This window comes from Malurus melanocephalus, unplaced genomic scaffold (genome assembly GCF_030028575.1).
Source record: "Malurus melanocephalus ecotype Western Australia unplaced genomic scaffold, MMel_1.1 scaffold_143, whole genome shotgun sequence".
Classification (NCBI taxonomy): domain Eukaryota; kingdom Metazoa; phylum Chordata; class Aves; order Passeriformes; family Maluridae; genus Malurus; species Malurus melanocephalus.
Window position 1 is genome coordinate 1,219,321 of NW_026623375.1, and position 27,106 is coordinate 1,246,426.

The window sequence follows — 27,106 nt, forward strand, 5'->3', positions numbered from 1 at the left end:
TGTGGGACAGGAGGATGCAGGGATGGGGACCCAGAGCTGGTGGGAGCCAGCTGAGCTCCTGGTGAGGCACACTGCTCCCCAGGACCAAAATCCAGGTGGTGGTTGTTCTTTTTCCCCCAGCAAAGCTACTCCAGCTTGCAGCATCTCGCAGGAATTATCCAAGGGAAAAACACTGGCGCTGTTACTGCTCTTGATCATTAGCTGTTCCCTCTCAAACTACTTCAAGCCAGTGTGGAAACAATAATGTGAGGCTGCCTTCTGGGTAATTCAGTGTGATGGGAGTAGKCTGGGGTGGCCTGCCAGCTCCTGGCAGTCCTTGGTGACGGGCAGGGGATGACCAGGCTGATGGTAGCAAACAGAGCAGTTCCCATGCCGTGCTCCTCTCCRGGGACTCAGCGTTTGCAGGAAGGCGGCGGAGGAAGCCGGGCAGTTGGATGGGTTTGATCTGGGAAGATCACACGAGCTTGGAGCTGTTGAGATGTTTGGGGGAGGTGTTGTAGCAACCAGCAKCAACAGCGGAGCAGACGTGGCCGGGCGCGTGGGCAGAGGCCGAGGGAGAGGCCCTGCCTGGGTGTTTGTGGCAGGGAAATGTCCCCTCCCTGTGCAAGCCAGGCACAGGGGATGAAACCTAAGGGAATGAGCTGTTCCTCTGAGGCTGGGTCTGTGGTGGCTCTGTGTCCATGCACGTGCTGTCCCTGCTCCCTGTCACCAGCAYGGGCCGTTCCCATGGCCATCACTGCTCTGCCCCTGGCCTGGCATTGCCCTCCTCTCCAGCACCACATTTTCCTACAAAGAGGGAAGCTCCTAGCTCTCCCTGCAGAGAAAGGTGCCTTGGCGAGTGGGCTTGATGGAGAGTCTGTCGATGTCCCCTGTGTCCCCAGCGTGCCACCGCCCGAGGGTGTTTGCTTTTGGGTTTGTTGCTGAAGGTCCTGGGCAGCTTGTGGTGACACATTCTGCACCAGGCCAAGGSAGGGTACCACCAGAGGACACCCCTTGGTCACAATCTCACTTGGTGGCCAGTCCTGTGGGCTCCTCGGAGTGTCAGACTCGGCAGCTCCGTGTCCCATGGGAGCGTCAGGCTCTCCAAAGCCCTGCTTTATTTACTGAGTGCTGCTGCTCCATAAATCTGTATGACTGGCTTGTTATTTCTGTCATCACTAATTAGCATGAAGAGTTTGGAAACTGTTGCTGGGGGATTAAAGACTTCCCAGACAAGTCTCAAAAAGGAAATGCTCAGAGCAGGAGCTGCGCAGGAGAATTCCTTTGCCAGGAGCGCGRGGTGGTTCTCTTGGAGGGTCTCACCTTTCCAGGGGCTGTTGTGCAAGAGGATCTTCTGTTCTGTCCTGCAGGAGCTCAGTACATCACGTGTCTGCCAGCCAACCACAGCGAGGAAGCTGAGCTCATCATCCTCTTCACGTCTGTGCACCCCGGGAACCTCAGCGAGGAGACCTGCAGTGCTCTCTGTTACTCCCGAGACCAGGAATACGGAGCTTTCGGCTCCCAGGGGCAGTGCTTGTGTGGAACTGCCCACGAAACAAACTCTTCCTCCGGCTGTTTGCCGTTTTGCACTGAGCATTTGTCTGGGCAGGGCTGTGGTGGCCCCTGGCTYGTCCCCTCGCCCTTCCAGGCACGGCTGCCCGTGTCCTTCACCGGGCTCCGGCCCCGCTACAGCCTGCACCAGCCCGTGCTCTTCAATGTCAGTATTCCCATCGCTGTCAGCACTTTACTCTGGGAATTTGGGGACCACACWGAGGTTCTCAACACCACTGGACACACAGCTGTGCACAGCTATGCCCTACCCGGGCAGTACAATGTCACAGCCACCATCCTCGTGGGCTCCAGGGTCCTGTACGAGCAGGCAGGGATCGAGGTGGTGGCCCCACCCCAACAGCTGGAACTGCAATGTCCTTCCCTGGTCATGACAAACGAGAGCCTGGACATCCGGATCCGCAACAGAGGCGGCACGGGGCTGGCRGTGCTGTACGGGATCACTGCCGAGAGTGGAGAGAGCGGAGAGCTGGCCAGGGGTGAGCAGGGCAGGGCTGCCTGGGGSTGTGGGGTGGGTGCCATTGGGTCCTGGGCCTCCCATCCCGGCGATGGGGAGTGGGATGACTCCTCTGGGCACTCCTTGCTCCCTGGCTGAGCAGTGTTTGACAGCGATGGGGTTTGTTGGCTTCAAGGCCATTGGTGGAGCCGCTCTGCCCAGGCTGGTTTGGGGTGTGTGGCCCATGAAATAAACATCACACCTGTGTTCTCCCTGCAGCCGTTCATCCCATGTGTCCCCACGATGGCCTGGTTTTCCCGGGAAATCACCACTGCTACCAGCTGGTGGTGGAGAAGGCGGAGTGGCTGGAGGCACAGCGGCACTGCCAGGAGCTTGGGAATGGGGACCTGGCTTTTGTCAGCAGCCCCGACATCCAGAGCTTCCTGGTTGCTCACGTCATCAGGTGAGTGAGGAGGAGAAGGGTTGGGATCACCTGGGGACGGGGTTTGGGTTCCTGAGGGCACATCTGGAGGGGGGGGTCTGGGCTGAGCATGGGGAGGTGGTGGGGGAGAGGCAAAGAGGAGGAATGAGCAGAGCTTGAGCTCTTGCTGGACTTGGCTGTGGAGGAAAGAAGAGGGATGGGGCAGAGCAGCAGGGAATTGAGAGCATGGTGGGCTCCTTGCACCCTGTGTTTGTGCCTGTGGCTGCTGTGAAATGCTGGGAGAAGGGATCCCTCCAGGCACGGCTGCAGCCCAGAGCCCAGCCCCTTCTCCTCCTGTCTCTGTCCTGGGAATGTCAGTGCTCCTCTCCGGGTGTCCAGCAGCATCTGCTCCACCTGCACTGGTGTTACAAACACAGAGTGCTGCGAGTGTCAGCCTTTGATTAAACCACCCCTCCCAGTGCCCTCGCTCCAGCCGGGGRGGGAGGACAGCCCAGAGAGCTCTCAGGGCCTGGGAACCCTTGTCAGCACTCCCAGCTGCAGCTGTGGGAGATGGTTCTGTGCAAACACATCCCGGGATACGCATGGAAGGGAACAGCTGTGTGTGATGCAGGCTCTGAGCGCTCCACTGCAGGGCTGGCAGCCCCTGCTTCCCAAACTTGTACCCGTTCCCTCTGCTCAGGGCTGTGTTATGGGGTTGCAAACACGTGTTCCCTGCTGCGGGGAAGGGAGTCTGTCCTTTCCCATGGGGTAGGAGCCGGGCATGGGCACTGGGATCACGTGTGGGCTGCGGTGCACAGAAAACATGAGACCTTGGAGGGAGCGAGCCTGTTCCCCAGCTGCTGCCCCACGTCCCTCTGGTCCCCAGCCCCCTCTAGGCCATGTATTTATTTTATTAATCCCTTCAGATAAACACGGAGGAGGCGGCTCCAGGATGCGATTTTCCTKGTGATAAAAGGCGAATGGGCCGAGCTGCAGGATTTTGGAACGTGCAGCTTCCATAGTTTCTTACGGGAGGGCAGAAGCAGGAAGCTGTTTCTCATTCAGGCACTGAGCTGCTCTCCTCTCCTTTGCTGCAGCTGTGAGATGGCCTCCCCAGGAGCAGCGTGTGTGAGCTGGTCCCTCGCTGCCTGCAGAAGCAGAGAGAGGGTGGGATCCTCCAGGGGACCCCTCTTYCTGGGCAGCACAGAGCCCCTCTGCYCTTCCAGGCTTCCCCAGGCTTGTTCTGCTCCTCCTGCTCCAGCRAAGAGCTCAGTCCTTCCTCAGAGGCAGAGGAGAGCTCACACCTTCATTCAAAAAAGGATGTTTGGAGTTGTGTTTCCCCTCCAGTGGAATGGGCTGGGCAGTGGGGCAGGGTGGAAGCCAGCCAGCAGCTTGTCTTTATTTCRTTCTTTCTTACCTTCTTGTTTTTTCTTTTCCCGGTGACTTGCAGTTAGATCATAGCTGGAATTAGGAGAGGAAAATCTCCACTGAGTTTTCCTGATGGCAGCAGGCAGGCAGTTTCCTACCCTGCTCTCCCTAATTCCCTGCCAGGGGTTCAGGAGCAGAACACAGCCCTTATTTATTTGTTAAACTCATTTGCAGTGAAAACTACTGATTCATGGAACAAGTTATTTTTGTCATCGTTTTTCAGCATGACCTCATGAATCATTTCATCTGGCATGGGCCAGGGGGTGGAGAGGCACCAGTTGTCACCAGTTATCTCCCCAGTCTGCTTTGCAGAGCCGTGGTACCACACTGGGGCAGGCAAGGGCATGGCAGGATTGATTTCCACCTGCAGGAGGGAGCATGGAGGAGGAGCTGAGGGCTTGGAAGGGTGCAGGATGTGAATATGGAGAAGTTAATATGGAACAAATACCTCCCTTGCTCCTGGGTGCGATTGGAAACAGTTGTCCAGGCTGTTTGTGGTTGTGAGAGACCTCTCAGTGCTTTCCACCAGGTTCTCTGCTGGGATTCAGCTASTTTTCAAATAGGGCAGGGGCATTTTGATCTCCTCAGAGGAGCCTGGCAGTTTCTGGTGTGTGTGGGGTTCAGTTGCCTGCAGTGCTTCAGCCTCTGCTTGTCCCCTCTGGCTGCTGCCAGTCCATGGTGGCTGAGGAGCTGATCACCCCCAGGAGCTGCAGCCAGGAGAGCAGGAGCTCCYAGACCTGGAACAGCTGAGCTTCAATCCTGCAGTGGTGTCCATCCCACCTGTGGTGGASAATTGACTGGTGGTCAGTCCCAGTCTGCACAGAAAAAGCACATTTTCTAAAGGATTCAGCTTTCCCAGACATTCTGTATGACCAGATCATTCCTCTTGGGTCGTGACTCAAAACAGGCTTGGCAGAGCCTGGGAGGGTCATTTCAGCTGCAGTGTGGGCAGCTCATGGTGACAGAGCGCTCTGTCCAAGGGGATGAGGGTCAAGTCAACAGAATCCTGGAAWCYTGGGATGGTTTGGCTTGGGAGRGACCTTAGAGCCCATCCAGTGCCACCAGTGCCATGGGCAGGGAYACCTYCCACCRTCCCAGGCTGCTCCAAGCCCTGTCCARCYTGGCSTTGGGCACTTCCAGGGATCCAGGGGCAGCCACAGCTTCTCTGGGCAYCCTGTGCCAGGGCCTCCCCACCCTCACCAGGCTCTTGGGACAGRGGTGGGAAGGCTGGAGGGGAGCAGTTCTGTGCTGTGGAGGGGCTGGTTCTGAGGTTCTGGTGGCAGAGTGGATACTGAAACTCTCCAGTGATTGAAAGGCTCCATGAAATGCAGCCCATGACACCCCGATGGAGCCGCTGTTATTATTTTTAGAGAACCATAAATGGCAGCTGTCCCAGCTCTTTCTAATACTCATGATTTCCTGAAATCCCCCCTCCCACTTCTTACTTTTTTTTTTTTTTTTTTTTTTTGCAGGAGCCTCGATGTCTGGATTGGATTCAACGATTTTGCAAGCTCTGGAGCGCAGCAGCGAGGGGAAGGATTTAATCTGGAGAGCTGTCAGAACTGGCTGCCAGGAGAGCCCCATCCCTCCAACGCCGACCACTGCGTGCGGATGGGCCCCACGGGCCAGTGCAACACGGACCTGTGCATGGCCAAGCACAGCTATGTCTGCGAGTACAAGCCACCAGGTGGGCTCTGCTTGCCCTGCTGCCATCCTGCCTGGGCAGCTGGCCCCTCACTGGCACTGCCATGGRAAAATAGGGGTGTGTGGAGAGGCTCCTGCAAAGCATCGCCACAAAACGAGTGTGACTTGCAACAATATTCCCAAACTCAGCTTTCAGAAACCCAGCTTTAGCCCAAAAGGGAGAGTTTGGCTTATTCTGGTCTTTGCCAGGAGAGAGAGGAGCAAAGCTCTGAGGCAGAGCTCTGGAAATGGTTTTTCCCTCTTATTTGAGCAGTCTCTTCTGCTGCTGGGATGTGAAGCTGTGGTGCTGCCTTGGTGGCTCTGTGTCCTTCTTTGTGTAGTTTTGGTGCCTCAAATGATGATGAGGGTGAGGTGTGATGTTCAGGTTTGTGTTTATGCAGCTTCCCCAAATCTTCCACACCAGAGTAAGGTAGAAAGAGAAGTGGAATGGACATGAAATAGGGGASAAGATTTAGGAAAGAAGGAAGAGCCACTGCCAGGGAGGTCACAGCAGCAGCAGCAGCTGCCCAATGTCCAGAGAGCCACGAGTGTTTGCCACTGCTGGAAATCAGCTGGTTGTGGCCRCATTTCCCAAGAAGTCCAGGGGCTYAGRGAGGATGAGAARTGCACCWTGTACTCAAAAATTCCRAGCAAATTATTARTTGTTGGAAGGGAGAGTTATTTGCATAGCTCCTAGAAGTCCGAGTCACTGAGAATTGCAAATGAAAACGTTACTTGTGCGAGATGAGAATGAAATCAAGGCACCTGTAAGGAGAATAAAGAAGGTACAGGATTATGGAGCTGCTGCTCCAGAATGGCTGGACTGACTCCTGAGTGGTCCAAGCCAGCTGCAGTTTTGCAGGATGGAGGGAATGACCTCTGAGTCTCCTGGGCTTTGTTCAAATATTCCCTTTGCAAACAGGAGTTCTCCTGAACGCCGAAAACTTCTTTGAGGGAGACGCTGCGTTCACCGCGCACGAGACTGTGAGGAGCGTGATGGATGCTGTGCCGGCAGATCCGTGGCAGGCCCAGGAGGTGAGGGGGGTTTGCTGCTCCTGCTGCTGCCCARGGATGGCAGGAGACACGGGCAGGTGAGAGCTGTGCGTGTCCTGCAGGTGCTGGAGTTCCCGGAGCTGGCGTTCCGGCAYGAGGGATTCCTCACTGCCCTGGAGTTGGTGACGCAGGAGCTGCAGCAGCCCGTCCAAGTGAGCTTCCAGCTGCACAGAGCCATGGATGCTGAAGGTGAGGCATCTCCTCAGCACCTGGGGGAGTGTTGGAGGTGACACCATCAAACTGGCTCTGGCCTTGTGGTCCTTCTGGTCCTGTGACCCTTAAAGGCTCAGGGGTTCTGTTTATGGAGGAGATTAAAGTGCAGGATCCTCGGGTGGGGTTGGACAGCCTTGGAAGAAGTGGTCATCGTGGAGTAAATAACAGAGGGTGAAACCTCTCTGAGTGTGAGAAGCATGTGTAGGAGCTCATTAATCTTCTGAGCTGTGCTTTTTTGCTTTGTGAAGACACATGTCAAATGGGAATGTGTTCTGGTCCATCTGGCCCCACGGGTTAACAAGGAAGAACATTTTCCTGAGCCCGTTTCTTCCTGATGGATGAGATAATGTAAAATGCCTTTTATTCCTTGTACAACAGCTCAACAGTCACAGTTTTTGGCAACAATTAATTCTGCAGCAGAATGTTTGTTGTAGCCGTAGGGTTGGCTGGTTACAAAAGGATCTTTTTTGACACTGACAAGCTGATACTTTGACATGGAAACATTAACTTCAGAAAAGTTGCTTAATGTGTTTTCAGTGTCAAGGCCAGCTCTTGCTTTCACTTGGACTCGCTTTTGCTGGAGCACAGATCCTTTCAGAGTGCAAATTGGTGCGTTCTCACTGGAAAACAGACAGCTTTGGCTTCAATGTTCTTGATGGATTTTTCCAGTAAAACAGGACTCTTACATAGCACCAGGATGTGCTGCAGTTGCAGCTTTTACTAACAGTGGAACCATCATCGAAGTGGAAAAAATAGTGAATTTGGAGCAAAGAAGTGCATTCGTATTGCAGCTTGTCAGAGTGGTGATCACTGATTTCTCTTTCACTTCTTCCAGACTACCAGGAGGAKAACAATGCCACAGAACCATTCCCCACCGCTCAGGATGACGGGAACTGGACGCTGCTGGAATGTCCTCCTGGTTTCCAGTGGTGTCCTTGGACGAATTTGTGCTCATCCCACAACAACTGCTGCAACGGGACCGAGTGTGCCAACAGTTCCTTTGGCAGCAGCCCTGCCCCTGGGTCCCTGCAGCCCAACGACAGCCAGCTCAGCTATGAGCTCCTCAAGGAATTCCTGTTCACGGTACCAGTGGGCCCCTCTTCCCAGTACCAGGTCAGTGTTCACTGCTGGAACCAGTGGGTGGGTGGGGCAGTTTYTCCTGAGGGCTTTGGGTCAGTTTGGGTTGTTGCCATGTGGCAGATGGAGCYGCTGGAGTCCACTGGAATGAAAGGACGTGCTCAGTGTCACACAGGCCATGGGCTCCCTGCAGCCCCCTGGGATGGTCAGATGGGTCAAAAGCAGGTGGCACAGGGTGCCCAGAGAAKCTGTGGGAGGCCCTGGATCCCTGGAAGTGTCCAAGGCCAGTTTGGATGGGGCTTGGAGCACCCTGGGATAGTGGAAGGTGTCCCTGCCATGGCAGGGGTGGAATAGGATGAGTTTTAAGGTTCCTTCCCACCCAAACCATTCTGYGATTCCAYGAAAAGKCTGTACAGATTCCTCAGGCTGTTCCCATGGTGTTAACACAGCAGAGGTGGAGCACAAAGCTGATYTCTGTGTTGGCACATTTGATTCAGAGAGGCCAAGGAAGTGAAAGGTTTACTCCCTGTGCTGTGTTGGGATCTGCACCTTCTTTGCTGGCTCCCACCTGGCAGGAAATCCAGCATTTTACCCGGGCAGGAGTTGGGTGCTGAGCTCTCATAACATGAGGCATTCATCCAAAAACACCTCCTCTCTCTGCAGGTCACATTCAGCAATGAAAACATCTTTGTCAGGGCCGGGGATGTTTTCAGCATCCGGCACAACGCGAGCTCGGGCTCGTTCCTCTGGTGCCAGCCCAGTGCCACCTCCCCGTCCGTGACCAACTCCTCCGAGTGGGCGCCGGCCCCGCGGGATGGCACAGCGTGCTCCGTGCGGGTGCGCTACGCYGAGGAGCAGCTGGTGCCCCTGCTCAGCCCCCACAACGCGGGGCTGGAGCTGCCYGGTCACTACAGGGTCCGAGCCAGCGCCGACAGCGGCGTCTTCAGCGCCAACCTGTCCTGCGGCTTCCGCGTGGCCTCGCGCGTGTCCGGCCTGCGGGTCATCCACCCCGCGCCCCACGGCTCCCGTGTGTACCTGCCCACCAACCACACCACGCTGCTGCTCAAGCTGGCCTCGGGGGTCAATGCCACGGCGGGCCTGCTGGGCGACAACCGCACCGTGCCCTTCGTGGCCACCTGCCCGGCGGCTTTGGTGCCGCTGTGCGCCAGGGAGAACAATGACACCTGGTTCGCCGTGGTGCAGCTGGGCAGCCTCGGGGAGGGTGTCAGCACCCACGTGCTGGTCGCGGAGAACGCGGTGAGCTCGCAGAACATCACGGTGACGGTGAAGGTGGAGGAGCCCATCCGCGGGCTGAGGGCCACCCCCGAYCCCGAGAGCCGGGTGCTGCTGAACACGCGGGTGGTGAGTGTTTGCTGCTGCTCGGGATTTGTCACTCGTGGGTCACCTCACTGTGATCTGTCGGGGGTGTTTGGGCAGGGGGGCAGGGGGCACCGCTTGCTGCTGAGCTGCCAGGCTGTGCTGCCCGCGCTGCTGCACACACAGGCATGTGGCACAGCCCTGGTATGGCTCAGCTGCACATCCTCTTGAGGCCCCCGAGGTCAGTGCCTGCTGCCAGGGAATACTGCCTGTCCAGGAAACCAGAGGTGTTGTGGAAGGCTGGTGTTTACCTTTGCCTTGTTGGGGTGGTTGTTTCTTGAGGTGTCCAGATTTGCTCTGCTGAATCCTCACATCAGCTGGCTGAAGCTGTAAAAATGTTTCACCTCTCTAAGCCTTGGAGTTCCTCTGGTGTTTGCAGTGCTGTTTTCTCCAGCCCCCATCCCCAGAGCTACAGTCCTGGGAAGCTGCTCAGTAACCACCCCAAATGCTCTGTACAAGCTCTGGCTGCTTCTGGCAGATCCTGTTCCTGCACCTCTCGGTCTCACCSTTCCTGCTGCCACAGGCTGCTCAGGAGGCACTGCTGGAATGAGGAGGGACCTGCCCTGTCCAACCCCTTCAGCCTTTGGGTCAGGCACCATCCCCGGACGAGGGTCAGGGGCTCAGCTCACAGGTGTAGCTAAAGCCAGGTTGTTTCTGCAGAGATTCCAGAAGTTTTTTAGTGAGCAAGAGAGACCTGATCACAAGAGCAGAGTGCTGGTCTGKGGGAGCAGGGACTGTGGGGTCTGCTCCCAGTTCTGCTGGGGATTTATGGAGTCAGGGTCTGCACTGCTCCATCAGCAGCAGAGCCACACATGGTCTGTCACCTCTGTGCCATGCTCTGCAGGCACTGCAGGTGTGRGGGCTCCCTCTCCAGTTCAGCTGGAGGTCTCCTGGGAAGTGCTGGGCATGCTTTTCTCTTGCACTGGTGTGAAATGTTCTCGTGCCTTTCAGAGCTACATCCCTGTGATGGAGGCTGGCTCAGATGTGACTTTCCGATGGACAGTAGATGATAAGCCATCTTTCACTTTTTACAATGTTGTCTTCAACGTTATCTACCAAAGCCCAGCTGTGTACAAGCTTTCGGTAAGCCAAGGCSTTTCCCATGACACCATTTCAACCCTGGGTTTCCATCTCATCCCACAAATCCCTCAGGAAGAGCAGCAGGGAGAGAAGGCAGAGCTGAGTTGAGGTTTTCACTATGCTCATCTGCTCTTTCTCACTGAGCTGCTCTTGCAAATGCAGACAGTTTCTTCTACTCCTACATTATTTTGCTGAGTTCCTCTTTGCTTTTTCCTCTTTTCTCTGAGTTCACCTTTCTGTTTGTGGGGTGTCTGTGTTTCCTCCTCCTCCCCAGCAGGAATCAGCAGGGAGCCCCTGCTCTGGAAGTAGCAGATAGGGATTCAGAACCTGGCATAGACAGGATGCAGCCTGACACTTCCATAGGCAGGACAAAGCTTCTCCCACGAGCTCAGCTGTTCCCTGTGCTGTTCTCTTTCTCCYGGTGCAGACTGGGATGCTGGGATTTGTCACAGCCCCAGAAGGATGGAGCAGAGTCTGTGCCAAGGTGCTGGACCTGCTCTCAGGGTGACTCTGGGCCCCCTGAGCAGAGCCCAGCCCAGCCCCGAGGCCGTGCTCGTGCTAATTTGCTTGGTGCAGCACTAATTTGCTGGGTGAAGCGTTGTGCTGAGCGCCTGGGGTGCTTYCACTCACAGAGCTGCCAAGGTGCTGTTGTCCTGGGGGGCTCTGGGTGCTGTGCAGCACACCCACAGAAGCCCAGACTGAGTTTCTCTTTGCTGGGTGGGAGGTCTGTTCAAGGGGGTTTTAAGGATTCCTCTGCCAACAGCTCAGCTCTCCTGCAGGTGAGGAGGTGAAGATGCTTTGTCAGTGTTACATTCCTAGAAAATCGTGAAGATTCTGCTCTACTTCTGTCTCATCTCTTCAGTCTCTTCCATCCCTTTCCCTTGTCCTCCCAGCCTTGCTCTCCCTCCCTGTGCTCACCATAGTGAGATCCTGGGGCTGCACTCGGTGTGCTTGGTGTTAGGAGCCTTTCCCATCCCTGCTCTGGGTTTGAAGCCTCTATTCTGCCCCTGTCCCGAGGAAACTGGGTGGCTTTCATCCCCTCGGTGACAGCAGGTGCCTGTTGGAGTAGGCAGAGGGGCAGCTGACAGGTTCAGAGCCAGAGGAACCTTGGGATGAGAAGCTCTACTCCTTGTCCTCTTGGTGTAGCACCAGTGCTTGCTTGGACTGGCTGTAGTGGTGAAGATGTGGCCACTCTCTCTGCTCTGACCTTCTCACCTGCCTGGTGGGGCCTTTTCAGGCCAGCAAAGCTCCACTCTGAGGGTGATCCCCACAGCGAGGGGACCCCAAACCCATTCTTTGTCCCACTGTCCTTCCCAGCTCACCGCCTCCAACCACGTCAGCAACTTCACAGTCAACTACAACGTGACGGTGGAGATGATGAACAGGATGAGGAACCTGAGCGTGGAGGGTGTCCTGCCAGTGCTGCCCCAGAACTGCAGYGTGGAGCTCACTGCCAGGGTTCACGTGGACTCGGCTGTGGAGGCTCTGTTCCTGTGAGTCCTGCACTGCTTGCCCAAATTTAGGATCTTTCTGGGCACATCTTACCTTGCCTGCACTGTTTCTCTTCCTGGGGCTAACTGGTCCATCTCAGCTGCTRTTTAGTTAATGTGAAATCCCTGAGAGTGTGGGTCAGTCACACTGGCTGGGACCTGTTCTTCAGGCTAAAATAATTTTCTTTTAAAGCATTGCAAACACTGCTTTAATTCGGGTTCCTTCTCTTCTTACCAGTGCTGTGCTTCTCTCAGCACAGCTACTGCTTTGGTGTTCTGCTTCCTATGATTTTTTGGGAAACCCAGCCCTGACCTGAAAGCCAGGCCAGGATTCCTCTGGGATTTCCATGATTCTCCTGTTCAATGTAACGTGGTTTGCCTGTTTCCCCAGGTGGGATTTTGGAGATGGTGTCCAGGAGACGTACCTGTTCAAACCTCCCTACAACAAATCTTTCCTTGTTCCTGATCCCAACGTCCATGAGGTTGTCATTGAGCAYAACGTTTCACACATCTACCAAGACCCAGGTATCCTCACCAGGGTTCTTTGGGGAAAAAGAGGCTCAGACATTTTTGATGTGAGGGTTGCACAAGGCACTTTCCATTAAAACCAAGGCTTRGAAGTTATTGCCTCATTCCTGAGCGAACAGGAATTCCAGAGTAGCTGGAGGTCTCCAGCAGGTGCCATCCTCTCTGTTTCCTGGGAAGTTTGGCCATGCTGTAAGAAGCAGCTCCACCACACAGCCCTTTTTTTGGGCAGTCTCAGCAGATGGACGAGGGCCAGGCCAGCACTGTGGTGGAGGGAGGGGTGGGCAGCAGCAAGGGTCCGTTCTGTGGGTGAACAGAAAAAAAATCTTTTCTCTCTGCTTGTTGGACTAGCTCCTTTCTTGGTGTTTGGTCCCCACACACACGACCTCATGTAATTCCTGCTGGTCCTGGGCTGGTCCTGCACAGAAGCAGAGTGTCCCCAGCAGCCCCTGTCACAACCCCACACCATCCCAGAGAGGCATGTCCTCACCCTGCTCTCGTTCTGCTCTTGTTCTGCTCTCTTCCAATGCAGGAGAATACATCCTGATGGTTGTYGTGTCCAACCAGTACGAGAACCTCACCCACCTGAGCCCAGTTCATGTCCACAGTCACCTGCTGGATGTGAAGGTGGAGGCAGAGGAGGATGTTTTGGTCGTGGGGCGGCCGGTCACCTTCCAAGCCACGGTGCTGCCATCCCCGTACGGCGTCGTGTACACCTGGGATTTCGGGGACGGCTCCTCCCTGCTCACAGAGACCCAGCCCACGGTGACCTACAGCTACCCCCRCAGAGGGGTGTACAACGTCACCGTGACAGCCAACAACACCGTGAGCAGTGTGGAGAGCGTGGAGTGCTACCAGGTGTTCGAGGAGATCACGGGGCTCCGCGTGTCCGCCGACGAGGCTGCAGAGCTGGGAGCGGCCGTCACCGTTAACGCCTCGGTGCACACCGGGGACAGCATCACCTGGACGTTTGACATGGGGGACGGGACGGTGCTGAGGACACAGGTCCCAGTGGTGGAACATGTGTACATAAAGGACATCAACTGCACCGTGAACGTGACGGCTGTGAATCCTGTGAACTCTGTCTCCCAGGCGGTTCCTGTCCGGGTGTTTGTCCTGGAGGTACTCAAAATAGAGCCGGCTTCTTGCATCCTGGAGCACCCAGACGTGCAGCTCACCGCCTACGTGACGGGCAGTCCTGAGGAATACATCTTTGACTGGACTTTTGGAGATGGCTCGTCCAACGTCACKGTCAGCGGGGTCCCCGTGGTGACACACAACTTCACCCGCAGCGGGACGTTCCYGCTCTCGCTCACGCTCTCCAGCAGCTTTAACAAGGCTCACTATTTCACCAGTGTCTGTGTGGAGCCGGAGATCCTCAACGTCACCCTGCTCCCTTCCAAGCGCTTTGTGAGGCTCGGGGAGGAGACCACCTTCCAGGTCAGTGCTGTGCCGCCCTACCAGTACCGCTACCGCTGGGATTTCGGCAACAACGACTCGGCCAGGTCGAGYGGCACTGAGGTGACCTACACCTACAAGAACACAGGGGTCTTCCTGGTCACAGTGACCGTCTCCAACAATGTCTCTTTCAACAATGACACGGCGTTCGTGGAGGTGCAGGAGCCAGTTGGGGTAGCAAAGATTGAATATAACGGGACAGATGTTCTGGAGCTGAACCAAATCTACCTGTTCTCTGCCAGCATGAATGGAACCAAGGTGAGTTACTGCTGGGACTTTGGGGATGGCACTGTCCAGCCTGGGCAAGTGGCCAGCCACTCCTACAACAGCACAGGMCACTACAGCATTACAGTGATAGGGCAGAACGACGTGAGCTCCAACGAGACCACCATCGATGTCACCGTGAAACGGCGGCTCTTYGGCCTGACCGTCAATGCCAGCAGGACAGTGGTGCCACTGAATGGCTCGGTGAGCTTTGTGGCCACSCTGGTGGCTGGCACCGCCATCCGCTACTCGTGGATCCTCTGTGACCGCTGCACTCCCATCCAAGGCTCCTCCACCATTTCCTACACCTTCCGCTCCGTGGGTACGTTCAACGTCATTGTCACGGCAGAGAACAAGATCAGCTCGCTGCAGGACAGCATCTTCGTCTACGTCCTGGAGCAGATCGAGGGCCTGCAGGTGGTCAGCAGTGACCTGGTGGAGGACATGTATTTCCCAACAAACAAAACACTCCATTTGCAGGCCGTGGTGAGAGAGGGCACAAACATCTCCTACAGCTGGGTGGTCCAGCGGGATGGCAATGCCGTGCAGACCTTCAATGGGAAAACCTTCCCCTTGAGCATCCTGGAAGCTGGGAACTACACGGTCTACCTGAAGGCCACCAACATGCTGGGCTGTGCCACTGCTAACAGGACACTGGAGTTCATTGAGAGTCTTGGTGTCCTAAAGCCCTGTGCCTTCCCCAACCCAGCTGCTGTTAATGCCTCCGTGAACATAAGTGCCACCATAACCAGTGGCACTGGTGTCACRTATGTGTGGTACCTGGAGGATGGCTTCTCTCCTGTCACCTCTGAACCCTTTATTGTACACTCCTTCCAAAGCTCTGGAATGATTGAGGTCATTGTTGGAGCAGAAAACAAGCTGAACTCAACCAATGCCACAGTTTCTGTCTATATAGAGGAGGTCATCGAGGGGCTGACCATAGGGACAGCAGAGCTGGACTGTAGGTACGTCTCCTCAGGCTCCACGGTGGTCTTTGAGGGGGAGCTGCAGAGAGGGACTGAAGTGACGTGGCTGTGGGACGTGCCAAATGGCACACTGAGTGGCCAGTCCGTGGCAGTCACGTTCCCCACGGCGGGGCTGTACACGGTCCATCTGAACGCRTCCAACGACATCAGCTGGGCTCTGGCCAGCAGGAACATCTCGGTGCTGGACAGGATTCAAGGTCTGGAAGTTGTCGCCAGCAAGAAGGTGGTGGAGCCGGGGGAGCAGGTCACCTTTGTCATCAAGATGCTGTCAGGTACCTCTGTGAGTTACCTGGTGAGCATCAGTGGGGACTACTCGGTGGTGCTCAACGGCTCCAGGTACACCCATGAGTTCAGCAAGAGTGGTGATTATCTGGTGACTGTGACCGTGCAGAACCAGATCAGCATCGCCCACGCCCAGGTGCTCATCTCCGTCCTGGAGGCCATCCGGGACGTCAGGCTCCTGAACTGCTGCGAGGAGGGCATTCCCACGGGCACAGAGAAGAGCTTCAGTGCCCGCGTGGGCAGCGGCTCCCGCGTGTCCTTCTCCTGGCAGTTCTGCCTGTGGAAAGAGCGAGGCCGCTCCGTGGTTGCTGCATCAGGAGAGAGCGTTTCCTACACTCCAGAAGCTGCAGGGCTGCTCGAGATCCACCTCACTGCCTTCAATGACTTGGGAAGTGTCAACATCACCAGAACCATCCAGGTGCAAGACCCCATAGTGCAGGTGTCCCTCAGTGCCACCAATGCCTTTGTSAACAGGACGGCGCTGTTTGAAGCCGTGGTGGTGCCCAGCAGCAGGAACGTTGAGTTCTTGTGGAGCTTTGGGGATGGCTCTTCCACTCAAACCACCAGGGTTGCGGTGGCCAACTATTCTTACCTGAGCCCYGGGGATTACCTGGTGGAGGTGAACGCCACCAATCTCATCAGCTTCTTCATAGCCCAGCTCACTGTCACCGTCAAAGTCCTGGAGTGCGAGGAGCCCGAGGTGGAGCTGGCCCTGCCACCCCAGGTGGTTATGAAGAGATCCCAGAGGAACTATCTGGAAGCACAGATCGACCTCCGAGGGTGCATCAAGTACCAGACAGAGCACCTGTGGGAGATCTACCGAGCACCCAGCTGCACRGACTTGGATGACTCCAGCAGGATCCGGCTGCCCAACGTCGACGTGAACAGGCCCCAGCTGGTTATCCCAAAGCTCGCCCTGCAAGTTGGGAACTATTGCTTCATGTTCATTGTCTCCTTCGGAGACACCCCGCTGTCCAAAAGCATCTTTGCCAACGTGACTGTGATCCCGAGTAAGCTGGTGCCAATCATTGATGGGGGGTCATACCGTGTATGGTCCAACACTCAGGACTTGGTCTTGGATGGGGAGAAATCCTAYGACCCCAATTTGGATGATGGGGAACAGACCCCGTTGTTGTACGAGTGGTCCTGCACATCCTCCTCCAAGGTAAGAGCAGCCAGAGTCCATTTGGGAGCTTCCAGCTCCACCACAACTTGTCTAGGATGAATTGGTGTCGAGGGAAGCTTTTGTGAGCATCTTTAACAGAGCTGCTCTGGAAGGAGGATTGCAAAGATTGGATTCCCAGCTCAGGATGACAATACAAAAATTGGTGTGAGGAGTTGTGCAGTTCAGTGTCCCTGAGCACACAAGGGCTGGCTCTGGAAGCTGAGGGGTGGTCAGCTCTGGAAACTGAGGGGTGGTCAGTTCTGGAGCTGGCCCTGCTGCTTCCAGAGCCGAGGGAGTTCCTGGGATCTCGGGGCTCTGATCCCTCTCCCCWTGACAGTTAAATGTCTCCAACACCATCAGGGGACAAAGGCTTTGGAGAGGTCAAGTGACCACAGCTTGTGGTCACAAGAAGGTCACCATCCTCAGATGCTAAAGTGGTTTCACCCCACAGTGATGGAAGGGCAAGGGAGAACTGCCTGCCAAATCCTGATGGGAATCCACCTCAGGAGCATTTTTGATTGAATGTGGAACCCTTTTGCTTGTAAAATGTCATGTTTGCTATCTTTGCCTCAAAATAGCAAGTGTGGAGTGTGTGGAGACTGAACCTTTTGGTTTAATGTGAGCTTTTTGTGTTGCTTGGCAATGTTTATAAGGTATTTATTGAAGAATTAATTGCTGTAAATTACAAATTTGAAACTCAGATGAAAGGCAGGAATTTTCCAACGACTGTTTACTAACCTGAAGAGTAGGATAATGTGTTTTATTGTCCACACATGTGCTGTTTCTCCCACCCCAGTGGTGGCACTGCACAGCAAGGTCTGTGGCAGTGACTCTGTGTGGACCTGAATGTTTTGGCTGTGGACTAACCCGATGTGCACCCGTACCAAGGAGGGTTTGAAAGTTCTTTTCTCCTTGCAAGCAGAGCTCGGCTGCAGGGTGCTCTCTGAATTTCAGTGCCAAGGAAGGAATTGTCACAATTTCCAAAGCTCTATTAGAAGCAGATGTGGAGTACACGTTTGAYCTCACCGTCAGGAAGGAGGGGATGAGTCCCGAGGCCACCAACCAAACCGTACGTATCACACAAAACTGTCACCTTCTGTCCTTGGCACAGCTGCCTGTAAGGCACAAAGTCATGGAAGGGTTTGGGTTGGAAGGACCTTAAAGCCCACCCAGTGCCACCCCTGCCATGGGTAGGGACACCTTCCACCATCCCCGGCTGCTCCAAGYCCTGTCCAGCCTGGCYTTGGAYACTKCCAGGAATCCAGAGGTAGCCACAGCTCCTCTGGGCACCCTGTGCCAGGGCTTTCTCACCCTCCCARGGAAGGATTAGTCCCTTTTCCCAAGGAACTTTGTACAGAAAAAGCTTCCTTGGGAAAGGAAGCTTCCTGCTCTTTAGCTCTTCACATGCCACAGGCTCTTCCCTCAATTTACCCAGAACGCTTCCTAGGAGCCAGTGCTTAATTTTATTGTTAACAGTTTCTCTCTTCCCACCTTCCAAGTTTAAGGGAGGGGTTTTTAGAGCACGTTGTTTATGTCCCGTTGTTTATGTCCCATGGATCCAAACGCACCAGCACAGTTTGTGTTGGGAGCATCCATCGTGGCGCGCTTGGCAGTCGGAGATGGACTCAGCCTGGAAGTGGAAACTCTTACAGCCTGGGTTTGAAACCAGAGCTGCAGGATGAAAAGAAAAAAATGAAATTGATAGTCTTTCAAGGACATTCCGTACTATCTGGTTTCCATGCAGGAGAGCAAAACAATGATTCCAGTGTCGCAGGAAATCTGCAAATACTGGGGGAGTGAACRGAGCTCCAACGGGCTCCAGCGCAGTGCTGGGGAATATTTATCCCYTCTTAAGAGTCTGCCATGTTAAACAATGTCTTCATTACTGTCTTTGAATTCATAACACTCATTATGCCAGGGCAGAGGGCTCAGTCCAGTGCTGGACAAGCCCATTTCCGCAGGGATTAAAGGAATTTAGACMGAGCACAGGGGTCAGAGTTCAACTGCTGTTGTGTCTGAGCCACTGGTGCCTCTGGAGCTCTGCGAGTGCTCTGCCAGGAAGGTGTGGTGGATGTCTGGAGATGTGCAGTTAGAGTCCAGCTGAGAGCCTGGAACACCATTCTGCTCCCTGGAAAAGGTGGTTCTTCCATCCCCACCTGGCAGAACAACCAGGGTTTACTGGGAATGCTGCACCAGGGACCAGAGGGATGTTTCAGAAGTTGTTTATGCTCTTAAAAAGTGTAAATAAATAAATCCAGAATTACCTAGATTGGCCCAGCTTGGTGTTGGGTGGCTCTTGCAAACCAGTGACAGAACTGGGCAGTGTAAAAGCAGAGATGCATCCTAAATCTGGCCCCAGATCCTTTGGGAATCCCTTCCTACTGTTCCTTAGCACAGACTGGGCTGGTGCAGAGCAATTCCTCCTTKCAGCACCAGGTGCTGGGGTGTGTCCTGACCTGTGAGCTGTCTGTGCTTTGGTGTCAGACCTTCTGATGGAGCCTCTTGTCTTGCCAGGTGTTCATCAAGAGGGGAGGAGTCCCCATCGTGTCCCTGGAGTGCGTTTCCTGCAAGGCTCAGTCTGTCTACGAGGTCAGCAAGAGCTCCTACGTGTACCTGGAGGGCACCTGCCAGAACTGCCACAACGACTCCAAGCTTGGGGTGAGGTCACAAGGCTTTGCTTCACCTTGGCTGGGCTCTGGGAGAAGGGCCAGGCACAGGGGTCAGGGTGGAAGGGAAAAGAGAAACRAAGTCCTGGACCTGAATTGCCATAGAGACAAGGAGGGGAAGCAGTTTATGGCCACAAGCAGTGKCAGGTGGGTCTGGCTGAGTCCTTGTGGGGTCATTTCTAAGTCAAAGCCATGATGACCAGCTCTTTTTTATGCAAAAGCCACTTTTCTCTTCCTATGAGAGATCTGTAAAGTGTTTTTTCTCCCTGCTGGTTGGCAGTTTGCCCGTTTTTCTGGTGGCTCAGGCAGAGTTGGTTCAGTCCCTCCTCTCGTTGCTGCTTCCCCTGCAGCCTGTGGAGTGGAGCAGGTCTCAGAGCTGGAAGTCCTGTTGCTTCCAGCCAGCCCAGCATGTCCTTGCCTGGCATTTTCTGCCTGGTTATCTCACTGTTTCTCTTGTCATCACAACTGTAGGTTGGTGCTATTAACAGTAACCACCCAGGCCACGTTCAGCTCGAAGCACATAAACCACGGTATCCCGTGGAGACTCCACCAGTCCTTCATTTATTTCCTGTGTTTTGTACTCTGTATTATGAAATATTCTGTCGGAGGGTGATGTAATCCCAGCAACTGAAGTAGATCTCACAGTGGAAATATTCCCACCAGACATTTTGGAAAGGTTCCAGTTCTTGTTGCCGTAGCACACAGGACTAAAGCTGAATTATCAACTGCAAGTTTGGCAGACGCTCCCACTGGAAATCTGTTACTTTTTATAAAAGGCTCAATCYGAAAACATTTTAAGGACATAACTTCAGCTTTAAACCAAACCTCTCCTGTCTTTCCCCTGTCCATCCCTGCAGAGGTGGGCGGCTCACAGCTTCAAGAACAAGTCCCTCATCCTGGACAAAACAACCACATCCACCGGCGACACRGGGATGAACCTGGTGCTGAGGCAAGGAGCTCTGAGGGATGGTGAGGGGTACACCTTCACCCTGCAYATCACAGACCTCACCACGGGGGAGGAAGGCTTTGCCTCCATCGAYCTGCTGCCCAACCAGCCCCCTGTGGGGGGGTCCTGCCGCCTGTCCCCCAGGGGACCCCTCCGGGCGCTGGTGACAAAGGTGCATTTCGAGTGTACAGGTGAGAGCTCCTCATTATCAGCTGCTGTTCCCACAGATGTTCCCTTCACCCCAAACTCCTACCCCAGAGTGTTGGGCTCAGCGGTGGTTTGGACCATGACCAGCTTCTTGTGCCCAAATTTTGGAGSTCTCAAACCCTCTGTAGCGGGCAGGCAGTTTAAAAATTCCTGAATCGTGTAAGTGAATGATGATACCCAGGCCAGGCCAGTTACTGGGGAAGGAACCGGTATTTCAGTGCAGGAAAAAGAAGATGGTGCCCAAAACTGAGTCACGCATACGTGGGAAGAATCAAAAGACAAAGCAGTGGGGCCATCTCTGCTGTGTGGGCTGGATGTTCCCACCACAGTCACCTTCCCAAGCAGCTGCAGAGACAGCAACAACGAGCCCAGCTTTGGAAAAGTGGCCTGGCTGATGTCCCGTAGCCTTGGGCCAAGGACTAAGTGCCTCTGGAAACCAGATTTCCCCAAATGATCGGTGCTGGAGATTAGAGCTGTTTGTGCACAGTGCCGGGAAGCCACGCTGGGAGGGGATGGATCCTGCTGCTTCCAGGGGGCTGAGCACCAGAGCTGGGGGAGCAGCAGAAATGTGTTCAGGGCCATGTGCTTGGAACTTTGGTGTGTTTTGAGCTATCCAGAATAATGCTGGGATCAGTTCCTCTTTGGAATGGTGGAAATTCCAGCTCTTAGTGATTGGTTTTTATGCTGAAATAACAGACACAGGACACAGTGGCAGTGCCAGCACCCTCACTGGYGAGCACACAGTGACTTTCCCAACTCCCATGAAACTCCCCATAATTCCTGGCAGCTCCAAGGAAACCTCTGTGCAGGTTTTATCCTGGACCCAGCTGTTCCTGAGATGCTGAACTGCCAGAGGGCTGAGCTTTTGTCTCATGCCAGGCTCTGCAGAGCTTGTCCARAAGCTGTGGCCTTGGGCTGTGCTGTTCCCGGCCCCAGTACAGTTCTTCCTCTTTTTTATTTTGTTCGTGAATTTTTCATAACCCCTTAAAAGGGGGTTTTTATTTTGATTGTGAATTTTTCGTAATCCCTTACAGACCCTGAACACCCAGAAAGAAACCCCTAAACATCACAAAAATTCAGAGAGAATGAATACACTCCTGCAGCCTGGTGGAGTCCCCGAGCTGTCCTCATAGTGGGGACAATCTGCCAGAGCAGGGGATTCTTGGTGGGACAGCAGCAAGGGCAGGTCCATGGRGTCATCAGAGAATSCTGGAATGGTTTGGGTTGGAAGGGTCTTTCAGGACCATCTTTCTCCTTGCCAGGRACACCTCCCAGTAGTCCTGGTTGCCCCAAACTCTGTCTGTACTGAAGGGCCGAGCGGGATGGGACACCCCAGGGGAGGGAAGGAGTGGTGCCAGCTCCTTTGGGGCTCTCTGCAGCTCCCCATGGCCCTGTCCGAGCCCCGTGGGTTTCCCTTGCAGGCTGGCGGGACACGGAGGACGCGGAGGGGCCGCTGGTGTACATCCTGCTGGCCTCTCGCCGCCGCCCYGGCCACTTCCACGAGTTCTGTGTCTACAAGGGCAGCCGGGCTGAGCACAGTGCCTTCCTGCCCCCCGGCTTCCACGAGAGCGGCTTCCAGGTGTCTGTGGCCGTGCTGGTGCAGGACCAGCTGGGAGCCACCGTGGTGGCCGTGAACCGGTGAGTGGCCAGTGCCTTTGGGGGCAGCCCTGCCTCCCCTCCTGTCCCTCTCCAGCCCAGCCCACCTCACCCCAATCCCTCTTCCCTCGCAGCTCCATGGAAATCGGCCTCCCCGAGGGCTTCCCCAGCCTCTCCCACTGGCTCTACAATCAGACTGACACSGTGCTCCAGGGGCTGGTGAAACAAGGGGACCCTCAGCAGGTCATTGAGTACTCCCTGGCCCTCATCACCATCCTGAATGAGGTAACACCGCTTGTTCTGCCCAAGAGGGGCTTCCAGAATCCTTGCAATCTCCAGTAGGATTTTTGGGGTGGATTTTGTACTACAGTCTCCATAGGCAGGGCAGGAATYTGGGGCTGTATTCCTGTTTCCCTGCCCAGTAAGAGTGTGCTGCACAGCTGGAAGGCAGGCAGGGATGCTCCCCTGAGCACAGGCACTCTGCTCAGCTGGATAAGGACTGCACTCCAGGTACCAGAGAGCTGCTGAGTGCCAGGCTGYTGAGATAATTGCTTGGAGAACAGAAGTGAAATTGAGGAAGTTCTGCTGGAGCACCAGCTCGTTAGATGTCCCTGGGGAGCAGCAGAGGCAGGAGATGTGGAGTGCAGGGAACAGGTGACTCCAGCTCAGCTCAGCAGCCTCTGAAACTGCCTTCACTCTGTTATTTCACTCCACCTTCCTCATTCTTTTTTTTTTTTTCCCTCCCCCAGTATGAGCGATCCATGCTGCTGGAACCTGAGGCTGGGAATGAATTTGAGCTCCGGACCTGGACTCGCAACAACATCACAGAGACACTGAACTCCCTGAAGGTGAACACGGTGGATGACATCCAGCAGATCTCAGCTGCCCTGGCACAGTGCACGGTACGGCCCCATTACCACCTCTGAGCTCCTCTGGTGCCTGCCACGGTTGGGAGCTGCACGTGGAGGCTGCAGGAGAGGCTGGAGAACTGGAAAATCCTGGAGTGCTTGGGTTGGAAGGGACCTTAAAGCCCATCCAGTACCACCCATGCCATGGGCAGGGACACCTTCCACTATCCCAGGGTGCTCCAAGCCCTGTCCAGCCTGGCCTTGGACACTTCCAGGGATCCAGGGACAGCCACAGCTTCTCTGGGCACCCTGTGCCAGGGCCTCCCCACCCTCGGAGTAAAGAATTCCTTCCCAATATCCCATCTAATCCTACCCTCTTTCAGYTTAAAGCCATTGCCCMTTGTCCTGGCACTSCAGGCCYTTGTCCCMAGTCCCTCTCCAGCTCTCTTKGTGCCCCTTTAGGCACTRGAACGGGCTCYGAGGTCTSCTTAGAGCCTTCTCTTTTCCAAGCTGAACATCCCCAGCTCTCCCAGCCTGACTCCAGAAACGTTGGAATAACCTGCTGGGGTAATCAYAGAATCTTTGAGGACAGGCTGGGCTCCCATCAGGGGTAGCAGGAGTAGAGCTGTTCTGGGCCAGGGCCACTGCTCCTGCCAGCCCTGTTSGTGCCCTACAGGATGAGGAACCCCTCTGTGCTTTGCTCTGCTGCGCAGTGGCAGTACCATGCTCCCTGCAGTTTGCAGCCCCCGTTCCCAGTGCTGGAGCTGCTGCCTGGTGGCTTTAGGAGGGAGGAGTGCCCAGTTATATAACTCACTCGGGGTTTGGTGCTGAGCCAGGCTGCTCTGGCTCCTCCTCCAGCCCTCTCTAATCTTTGCTTTGGGGACTGGAGTCAGGTACTTGGCCCTGGCTGTGCTTCCCCTGCAGCCAGGTTGGTGAGGACAGGCAGTCCATCCCACCCCCGGAGTCTTGCTCTGCTCCTTTTCCTGCTGCAGAGCCTGCAAACCTCAAAAATCCCTTCTTCCTGCTCCCCTTTTCTGGGGTTTGGGGTTCAGCACATCCCATTCCATGCTGGACCCGTTTGTTTCTGTTTCTCCCACCTCCTTCTGCCTCGTGACTTATCTTGCTGTGGAAGCTTACGTCTAGAAATAGAACTTTTATTCCACAGGAAAAGCTGACATTCCAGGATTACTTYGTGCTCTGGGTTGGGATGAAAAGCTTAGGAAAACAGAACTCCAAAATTTCCCAAGTGCTTGAGACAAGTGGAGCTCACACATTCCTTCCCTGTACAAGTATCCATCAGGGCTGAACCAATTTTGATTTTACCTACAAGGGAGAGGGAAAACCAGAATTAGTTTCTCCTGGAAGGATAAAAAAAGAATCTTGGTCTTCTTGGTCAATTCTCCTCCCTAAGCAGGAGCTGCTCTTGGGTGGTTCCTCCCCAAAAACCAGAGTCTTCCCCACCTCCATGATTGCTGACTTGTGGGCTCCAATTCCCAGGTCTGTCCTGGCTCCTCAGAGCTTACAGGCAAAGCAGAAAAGGGAGAATKCAAGACCTGCAGATGCTGTTTTGATTCTTCACCAAAACATATGGTGAATCACGGCCGAATCCTGTGATGATTAAAAGAAAAAAAGATGAATAAGAGCTAGGAACGGGGTTGTAACAGCTTCCATGTGTTGYCTCAGTCCCTCCCATCCAGCCCTGGAGAGTGGGGGAAGCTCCAGGCCATGGCTGGAACATTTTGTCTCTTGGACACATCTGGGAGCAGAGGGAGGGACATCCATCACGCCTGAGTGGCAGGATTCCTCCCACAGACCTTCAGGAGTGTTTGCACACTGAAATGGGGCTGAATGCTGCTTCCATTGGAGGTGCTGGAGTGGATGGAGGGATCCTGTCCAGCTCCTGCTGGTTGGTTTCTGTGTGTGGTCCCACAGGGGAGATGTGCCTGGTCCTTAGGAGTGGACACCAGGGAACATGAATGCAGAACCACAGAGYCCTGGAATGGCTGGGGTTGGAAGGACCAGGGTGSTCCAAGCCCTGTCCAACCTGGCCTTGARCAATTCCAGGCATGGAGCAGCCACRGCTTCTCTGAGTAACARTTTGCYCYCTTCWTTCCTCTTTGCAACCCAAAAGCATCCTYTGCCAGGCATCCTCTGCACCTTGGAATGCCATGGAAGGGGGATGGAAGAGTCTTGGAGGCACCAACAACTTGCTGGCCCCTCTCAGTGTGAGCAGGGCAGTCTCTGCTGTCCCCTCCCCAGGGCTGGACAGAACAGAGGGAACTTCCAGAGTGACAAAGTCTCCTCAGGGCTGAGCCTGTGGTGCTTTCCCAGAGCTGCCTCCCTCATTCCCGGGGTGTTCCTGCTCTGTCAAACCCTGTTSCCTTTGCAGGTGGTGAGCAAGGAGCTGGTGTGCAAGTCATGCCTGACCAARACCCTGAACAAGCTGGAGACCATGATGACCATCCTGCAAGGGGAGACCACGCAGGGCACGGTGACACCGACCGGCATCGCCGACAACATCCTCAACATCACAGGTCAGCTTTGTCCTGTGCTGGGGACAGGGGCCAGGCTCAGGGACAGGAGGACACTGAAGGGAGCTTTCAGGCTCCCTCCTCTGCCATTTGGGCTTTGGCCCAAATTTTTAGGAAATTGCATCTGCCATTTGGAGTGTGGCATCYCAGCCCTCTCTTCTCCCTGAGTTTTTCCCAGGGCTGTCTTGGCTTTGGCAGCCCCCTCTGTGGACATTTAAATCTGACAGTTGTTAATAAACTCACTAGTACTCCTAATAAGCTCACTGATACTCTGAGGAATTCTCCTTTTAGTAAACAATGAGTAACAGCTATGGCTTCCAGATGCTTGTCTTCCTGGTTGGAGTCCAGGATGCTGTCAAACCTCACTGGGGTATCTGGGAGCACTGCGTGGAAATTCCCACCTGAGTGACCTGGGGGAARGCAGAGACACCTTCTCTACACTCCTTGATACCTCTGCACTCCTTTCTGAATATTGTGCACTTTACAGTGCAAAAACTTAGAAACTTGTGTTTGTTTTATCCATTCCTTTCCCRTTTCCTGAGCTGTGGTTGTCTTCACGACACAGGAGGGAAATCAAGTGTGTTGTGATTAAGTATTCCTCACCAAACSTGGTAGATCAGAGAGGCTGCAGGAATTGCTGACAGCTCTGCTTTTAGCTCTGGGCTGTGAGCATTGCAGTGGGGAAGGTCAAGTGCAGAGGAACAGTGAGAAGGCAGCCAGCAAAGCCTTGTCTGGTTGCTTTGGGAAGGTGTCAGGTGTTCTCCTGCCTGTTTTCCASGCTGTTTACCACTTCCTCTGCATTTCTCTCCTGGCAGGTGACYTAATCCACCTTGTCAATACAGTTTCACAAGAATCCAAGCCCCAGGAGCTGCTTGCTGATTCCCACAATTTGCTGCTGGCTCCCAAAGCCTACAACCTGTCCTCCAGCCTGATGAGAATCCTCATGAAGTCCCGGGTGCTGAACGAAGAGCCCCTCGAGCTGGTGGGAGGGGAAATTAAGGCCACAGGCAAGAGGTCTGACCCCTTTAACTTGCTTTGCTACGAAAACACACCAAACTGCCAGTTCTCCATCCCCCAGGCCTTCAACTCCACCCTTTCCAACCTGACGGATGTCATCCAAGTCATGTTCCAGGTGGACTCCAATCCCTTCCCTTTTGGGTACATCAGCAACTACACYGTGTCCACCAAGGTGGCCTCCATGGAATTCCAGACACACAACGGGGTGCAGATCCCTATTGGGAGCCTGGACTCGGAAAAAGCCATCACAGTGATGGTCTCAAACARCACAGACCCCGAAAATCTGGTGGCTGGCACTGAAGTCATCGAGGCAAGAACGTCTGTGAACCTGATTGTGATCATGGAGAGCAACAACAGGGAGGCAGGGCTGCACTTCCAGCTGACCTACAGAGTTCTCAATGGTAGGGAAGACTAATCCATCTCTTTGTTAGTTATTCCTGTGGGGGAGGAGGGCTGGGTGTGCAGGATGACCAGTGTGGGAGGGATGCTGGGTGTGCAGGATGACCAGTGTGGGAGGGATGCTGGGTGTGCAGGATGACCAGTGTGGGAGGGATGCTGGGTGTCGGCAGCAGGTTCCACACTGTGTGAGCAAGGTTCTGGCTGTCCTGGACAGTCTCCAGTGCCCGGTGTCATCCTCACCTGTGGATTCTGGCACTGAGAAGCCTTTTGCTTTTCCCAGCCCTTTTGTTGAGCCACATCAGCCATGGAGGGTTGGTCCAGTCCCTGTCCCAGGCAGGTGTGATGGTACCCAGTGCTCAGGGATCCTCTGAGCTGCACACCGAGAGCATCTCCCACGACTTGCTGCAGTC

At 54.8% G+C, this 27,106-nt stretch overlaps 1 protein-coding gene across 1 annotated transcript in view; it reads left to right on the plus strand.

Annotated features, from left to right (window-relative positions):
• PKD1 (polycystin 1, transient receptor potential channel interacting) overlaps positions 1–27,106 on the plus strand; it is a 77,558-nt gene that overhangs the window by 34,229 nt on the left and 16,223 nt on the right. The window contains exons 5-23 of the mRNA XM_057371237.1: positions 1,350–2,027; positions 2,264–2,447; positions 5,306–5,520; positions 6,439–6,551; positions 6,632–6,758; positions 7,618–7,895; positions 8,523–9,221; positions 10,188–10,319; positions 11,634–11,809; positions 12,198–12,331; positions 12,864–16,486; positions 17,409–17,555; positions 19,001–19,144; positions 20,010–20,289; positions 21,727–21,943; positions 22,036–22,186; positions 22,651–22,803; positions 25,139–25,283; positions 26,096–26,698. Coding sequence (XP_057227220.1) covers positions 1,350–2,027; positions 2,264–2,447; positions 5,306–5,520; positions 6,439–6,551; positions 6,632–6,758; positions 7,618–7,895; positions 8,523–9,221; positions 10,188–10,319; positions 11,634–11,809; positions 12,198–12,331; positions 12,864–16,486; positions 17,409–17,555; positions 19,001–19,144; positions 20,010–20,289; positions 21,727–21,943; positions 22,036–22,186; positions 22,651–22,803; positions 25,139–25,283; positions 26,096–26,698 — 8,199 coding nt within the window. The remainder of the gene's footprint in view (positions 1–1,349; positions 2,028–2,263; positions 2,448–5,305; positions 5,521–6,438; positions 6,552–6,631; positions 6,759–7,617; positions 7,896–8,522; positions 9,222–10,187; positions 10,320–11,633; positions 11,810–12,197; positions 12,332–12,863; positions 16,487–17,408; positions 17,556–19,000; positions 19,145–20,009; positions 20,290–21,726; positions 21,944–22,035; positions 22,187–22,650; positions 22,804–25,138; positions 25,284–26,095; positions 26,699–27,106) is intronic.